The following is a 6228-nucleotide window of genomic DNA, read 5'->3' as shown; positions in this document are numbered from 1 at the left end:
CCGCCCCCCCACTCCCGTGAAATGAGCTCTCGAGACTCCCCCCGGAGATTCCCCCAAACTTGGTACTCACCGTGACAAAAATGCAGCCGAAGCCCTTTACCGTCGCAGCCGGCGAGCAGCGAGACGACGCGCCCTCCCTAGGCAACGGCCGGCCACGCCCCTTCCTGTCGAGTTCCCGCACCGGCCCCTCCCCTCATCTAGGGAGGGCCGCCCACGCAACGCCGAGGCCTCACGCGCTTCCACGTCCTCACTGCGACGCCTCGCCCCGCCCCCGGATATCACATCCGGGTCGCCCGAGCTAGTTCCGGTCCCGCCCCTTCCGCTTAGGTGCTCGCTGTACTTCCGGTCAGCGAGGCCTCTTCCTCCGCGGGGTTGCCGGGTCTCCTACCGCTGGCCCTCGGGTCTTCCTGGAGCGTCGCCGAGACCTCAGTGCGTCTCTCCGGAAGCCCGCGCTCGCTCCTCGTCGCTGAGGCTCGCGAGCCGGTAGGGGCTGGGTCTGCCGCGCGCGTCAAGGCCCCCGCAGCTCCGTTGAGGCCGCCGCGCTGCCGGGATGCCGCGGCCGGGGTCGGCGCCGCGCTGGGCGGCCGCCGCGGGCCGTTGGGGTTGCAGGCTGCTTGCTCTCCTGCTGCTCCTGCCGGGTCCGAGCGGCGGCTCCGAGATCACCTTCGAGCTGCCGGATAATGCCAAGCAGTGCTTTTACGAGGACATCACTCAGGGCACCAAGTGCACCCTGGAGTTCCAGGTACTGCGGTCCCTAGCCTCTGTGGTCGGCTAGGCCACGAGTCACCTCGGTAACCTAGGCAGGACATTTGGCTTTTCTTTTCGGAGCGCAGAGAATGAACTGTTTGTGAATTCCAGAAATGCTTCCCGTGGCTGTCGCATTCCCCGGTGCCACTCATAGAATTGAAGCAGCGTTAAATGAATTAATTTAAGAAGTTCTTTTTTAAAAAGCTGTTCCTGGGCACAGATAGCCCGTATCAACTCCCTACTCCTGTAACCCACAACTCCAGTTTAATCGGATTTGACATAACACATGATCTTTTTGGGTCTTTTGTGTGTGTGGGGGGGTGGGGGGTGGGTTGGGTTTAGGAATTTTGTTTTTGTGTAACACCAGAACTCTTTCCTTAAGCGCTCTGTTAAGAGGGTTTTTAAAAAAGACGGTCTGTCAAGGGTGCTGTAAAAAAATTGTGATAAACAAGAGAGCCCTTTGTACTTTTGGGACAATGTAAAACAGGAGCTTTATTCATCAGTAGCCTATAGCAATCTACGGGGTTTTCGTTCAGTTTTGTTTTGTTTTTTTGTTAATAGGCTCATTTAACATTCCAGCACCTGTAACTGGAGCTACAGGGAGATCTAACACCTCTGGCCTCTTCAGAGGCCTGCACTCACAAGCACATACCCCCCAGACACGCCCATAAACATAATTGAAAATAATAAAAACCATTTTTTATGAGAAGTGACAATAGCTTAGACTAGGTTAGTATTAGTGGGGAAGGAGAAAGGTGAAAGGTAAAATCATCAAGACGATAATATTTTGTGTATGCTGAGGGAGGGAGAGAAGTCTAAAGATCAAAAAAAAAAGCTATTAAGGATATATGTGTGTATCAATTCCCAATATATATAATTACAAAGGAATTATAAACTGTAATCAGGATATCCTTTATTTAAACTTGATATACATTTGTTGAGTTTTTATATCTGTAGCTACAATACTTGGTGCTATAAGAAGTTTAAAAATTTTGTTAAAATATACAGTATGCCAAATGTTTCAGATATGTTAGTTAATTAGCAAGAAAACTGATGAAGTAGAGCATTTTTATTCCTTTTGATTAATGAAGCAGAATCCAAGACAGATTTAGATCCAAACTTAGAGGTAATAGAAATGATAGTCTCAAGATGAACTCCTTATTATACTACCTCCTTAAGGAAGGCCTAGAGTAGACAGTCTGTAAGTGCAGTGCCAAAAGTTCACACAGGCAGAATGCTGGCAGGGGACAAGAGGAACATCAGGGAAAACTGAGTGGTAAGACTGATCTTTGAGGGCTGGAGAGATGGCTCAGTGGTTAAGAGCACTGACTGCTCTTCCAAGGGTCCTGAGTTCAAATCCCAGCAACAAAAACAGCTACAGTGTACTTACATATAATAATAAATAAACCTTAAAAATTTAAAAAAAAAAAAGACTGATCTTTGAGCTGCATGGACGGATAAGTAAGTTTGTTTTGCAGTATGGCAGAGGAGGAAAGAGCACACTAGACGGGTAAGTTTGTGAGGGTTCCATCAGGCCTAAAGTTTAAGCAGGTGACACTGAAGTAGTAAGAATAGTTTTGCGAATAGTTTTGCTTTGTGACTGTGGAAGGTGCCAGTTTTAGAAGGTGGTTTCGGACCAGTTGGTCTTTTTTGTTTCCTGTAACAGTGAGATTTGTGCTTGGTCTTTGAGTCCCCCAAGTCCAGTTCCTGCCCCAGAACTCTGCTTAGTTAGTTACTTATGGTCATATAGACCAGAAGTCAACTCCCCAAACCCTCAGCTCTGGATTCCCTGGTTGCAGTGGTCCAGATCTAAGAGGAAGTACATCTGGCCCAGACTTCAAGAGGGGAGAGCAAAGGCCCATACCTGATCTCCTCAGATCTCTGCCTGTGAGATAGCCCTTGGCAGTATTGTTTTGTATTACATTTTATTGTAATAGTCTAGATTAGAAACATCGAAATTTTAGATCCTTTGATTCTTTGGCAAGAAAATTCTGTTGAAACTTCATTGAAAATCAGATGTAAGGTGGAGAGCTTGTGAAGTCTGAAACTTACTGCTATAGGGTGGTGACAGAAATGAACAGGATGTCCTGAGGCTTAGAGTGACATGAGGGAGTGCTGTGCTGGTAGTGGCAGATCTGGACTCTGGATAGGTTAGGGTGAATTTTCAAAAGATTTTAAGTGTTTTTTTTTTTTTTCCTTAGCTGAAAGATGAAAAAAGATAGGGCCCCTCATCCCCCAAAGGACAAATTGCAGGTTGCCATCTAATATACTGCGATTTCGAGAAAATTACTGCTAAATGTGCTATGGTGCCCAGGACAAAGCCCTGCTACCAGGTTGGGAGTCTCCAGATTAGGATAGATTAGGTTTGAGAACTTGTAGGCATTCGGGACAATAGTATATAATGGATTAGTAATGGAAGACCCAGGAGATCAAGAAAGTGTTTGAGCTGTGATCATGTGTGCCGGTGATAAAAGCTGGGTTTGATGTTACCCAGTTCTGTCCTAGGTAACCAGACAAATTTAGAAGAGTATTATTGACCAAAATAAGATTGCTTGTTTTGGGGCTAGAGAAATGGTTCAGTGGTTAAGAGCCCTGACTGCTCTGCCAGAGGTCCTGAGTTCAATTCCTAGCAACCACATGGTGGCTCACAACCATCTGTAATAGGATCTGCTGCCCTCTTCTGATATGTTTCAGGACAGCTACAGTGTACTCATATACATTAAATAAACAAATAATTTAAAAAAATATTGCTTGTTTTAAAGTTTGATCTAACCAATGTGGCTGGTAATTGATTCTGGTCTTTTTCTGTTTGTTTTAGTCAAAGTACTGTGATCAGGTGTGAGTAGAAATATTTGAATGGAGGCATCTTGCTCCTGGAAGAAAGGGTATTTACTTTTAGAGAACAGGATCAGTGCCCAGTTTATAAAATGCTTTTTATTTGTTTTTGGTTTTTGGTTTTTTTTTGAGACAGGGTTTCTCTGTGTAGCCCTGGCTGTCCTGGAACTCACTCTGTAGACCAGGCTGGCCTCGAACTCAGAAATCCACCTGCCTCTTATAAAATGCTTTTTAAATTGTAGCCTCAGCCCATTTTATCTGGCTATGTGAGCTGGCACACGTGTTGTTCAGCTCCTTTGGAGCTGAGGTGGTAGATTACAAGTTTGTAGCTGGCCCAGCAGTGGTGATGCACAGTTTTAATTCTAGCACTCAGGAGGCAGAAGCAGGCAGATCTCATGATTTCAAGACTAGCCTGGTCTATGGATCAAGTGGCAGGATGGCCAAGGTGATACAGAGAAACCCTGTCTCCAAAGAAACAAAAAAACTGGGCTGGCCAGCTAAAGGCTTATAACCAAAACAAGTTTGTAGTCCTTCTGGTCAGTTTAGCAAGATCTTGTACAAAAATAAAAATATATAAAAACAGAGGCATAATGTTTGCATTTCATGTGCAGGGCCCTACTCTTAATCCAAATTAAGCATTCATTCATTCATTCATTCATTCATATTTGTACTTAATACATGGATGTAATCATATATGTGCGTAATACAGTTCTCTTAAGTACAAAATTATATCTCATGTAACTATTGAAATGATCTTGTAACATAATTCCATTAGTAGTCATCTCAAGTGACAAAAGGTCATATAAATCCTAGAAGTTTCTTTGAAGTCTGAACTTTGACATCTTTGTTTTGTTGATGTACAATGTCAATGCTATGTTAACCAAGATACTTAAAGCCTGTACTGTCCGCTGTCAGAGTTAGGGATTGCAAAAACTATTGTCTCTCCCCATCTTCTTTTTAACCTAAGGTCTAGGTTAAGGCTAAGAGCTACATCAACCAGCACAGTGATCTGAATGATCAATATGTTTAAGTTTTCTCTCTCTTGTTAGGAGAGAACCTCTTCACTTTTTGTAAAACTTTAGTTGAACTGAAATCTTTATGTGTGTTTCATCCAGTGGTGAAAATTAAGATCTGTGAAATTATTATGGGAAGACGTCTGCATATAGCTTTATTATTGTTTTAGCAGGAAATTGGGTTAAATTTTTACATGTGTTAGCCATAGTGATCACTCTGTAAATTTCTTACAGGTGATTACTGGTGGTCACTATGATGTCGATTGTCGATTGGAAGACCCTGATGGTAAAGTGTTATACAAGGAGATGAAGAAACAGTATGATAGTTTCACCTTCACAGCCTCCAAAAATGGGACGTACAAATTTTGCTTCAGCAATGAGTTTTCTACTTTCACACACAAAACAGTGTATTTCGATTTCCAAGTTGGAGAAGACCCACCTTTGTTTCCCAGTGAGAACCGAGTCAGTGCTCTTACCCAGGTAAATAAAAAAGAGCAGAAGAGCATTGGTTAAAGGAGGGGGGGGCACATAGGCTAATGCTATATATTCACTCCTAGAATGTCCATTGAATTTTGATGCTAGTTAAAAAATCTAAATTGATGCAGATTAGGCATTTGGCAGAGAACTTGAGACTCCTGTGATGAAACCTAGTGTTAAAAGAGGCTATGAACCTCCTCTATGTATAGAGAAAGCAAGAAGCATTGTCACAGGTTGAAAGTCACAACTAGCTTCTCACTGCTGTGACAGGGACCTAAAGATGGCCACCTTAGCAGGAGGAGAGGTGTATTTCTGCTAGTGGTTTCAGAGGTCTCAGGCTCTGGTCAGTTAGCCTGTGGAGAAGTACAACAGCCATGGGCAAGAATGCTCAGTAAAAGAGGGTTGCTCATCTTCACACCAGCAAAGAGAGAAAAGGGGCCAGTCCTGGTGTACCCTTCAAGGCCATGCCCCGTAACATAACCCGCTCTGCAGGTATGGTCTGTAGTTGTACATTTTTGGCTATTTTGTTGGGTTCTTATATCTACCACCCTTCCAACCCTTATTCCACCCTAATCCCTTCTAACCCACTGACATGAGTAGGAGAGAAAGAAGGTTGGAGGGGAAAGGGGACATAGACCTCTGTAGACTATTTCCTGCTGATTAGGGGTGTTGAGTTCCTTGGAGTGAGTCTAATCTTAGCAGTCAACAGTCCAGCAAACAGCAATAACAAAAGCAGCAGCCACTCCAGGCTCTCTTAGGGCTCTCATGTTATACTCTCCTAAGAGTCTCCAGAATTCCAAATGTGATGCATCTGTAGGTGGCAAAAGTCCCACCCCCTAGAGCACCAGTCAGTAAGTGGCTGTGGACAGACTGAAGCAGCGCCATGTCCCACACCTTGGAGTAAAACAAAGACATATTCACATAATATAACTGAATTTCTAAAGAAACCAAAATTCTCACTACATTTCCCCCCTTTAGTCTGAAAAATGGCTTTTTCTCTTAACATCAATCAGCTATATACAATAAGAACAATTGCCAGGCAGTGGTGGTGCACGCCTTTAATCCCAGCACTTGGGAAGCAGAGGCAAGTGGATTTCCGAGTTCAAGGCCAGCCTGGTCTACAGAGTGAGTTCCAGGACAGCCAGGGCTACACAGA

The 6228-nt window shown here is 44.1% G+C and overlaps 2 protein-coding genes across 3 annotated transcripts in view; one reads left to right on the top strand and one right to left on the bottom strand.

The window, feature by feature from the left end:
- LOC116087134 (eukaryotic translation initiation factor 1A) overlaps positions 1–273 on the bottom strand; it is a 12436-nt gene extending 12163 nt beyond the window's left edge. For both annotated transcript variants that reach the window (XM_031365634.1, XM_031365635.1), the window contains exon 1: positions 71–273. The gene's annotated coding sequence lies outside the window, so the exon portion shown is untranslated. The remainder of the gene's footprint in view (positions 1–70) is intronic.
- Positions 274–341: 68 nt separating this feature from the next.
- The window catches only part of Tmed7 (transmembrane p24 trafficking protein 7), a 15803-nt gene continuing 9916 nt past the window's right edge, over positions 342–6228 (top strand). Inside the window, exons 1-2 of the mRNA XM_031365633.1 lie at positions 342–742; positions 4830–5075. Of these exons, the coding sequence (XP_031221493.1) occupies positions 551–742; positions 4830–5075 (438 nt within the window). The 5' untranslated portion in view covers positions 342–550. The remainder of the gene's footprint in view (positions 743–4829; positions 5076–6228) is intronic.

This window comes from Mastomys coucha, unplaced genomic scaffold, assembly GCF_008632895.1.
Source record: "Mastomys coucha isolate ucsf_1 unplaced genomic scaffold, UCSF_Mcou_1 pScaffold13, whole genome shotgun sequence".
NCBI lineage: Eukaryota > Metazoa > Chordata > Mammalia > Rodentia > Muridae > Mastomys > Mastomys coucha.
The sequence above is the reverse complement of the archived record's forward strand: the minus strand, read 5'-3'. Positions and strand labels throughout refer to the sequence as shown.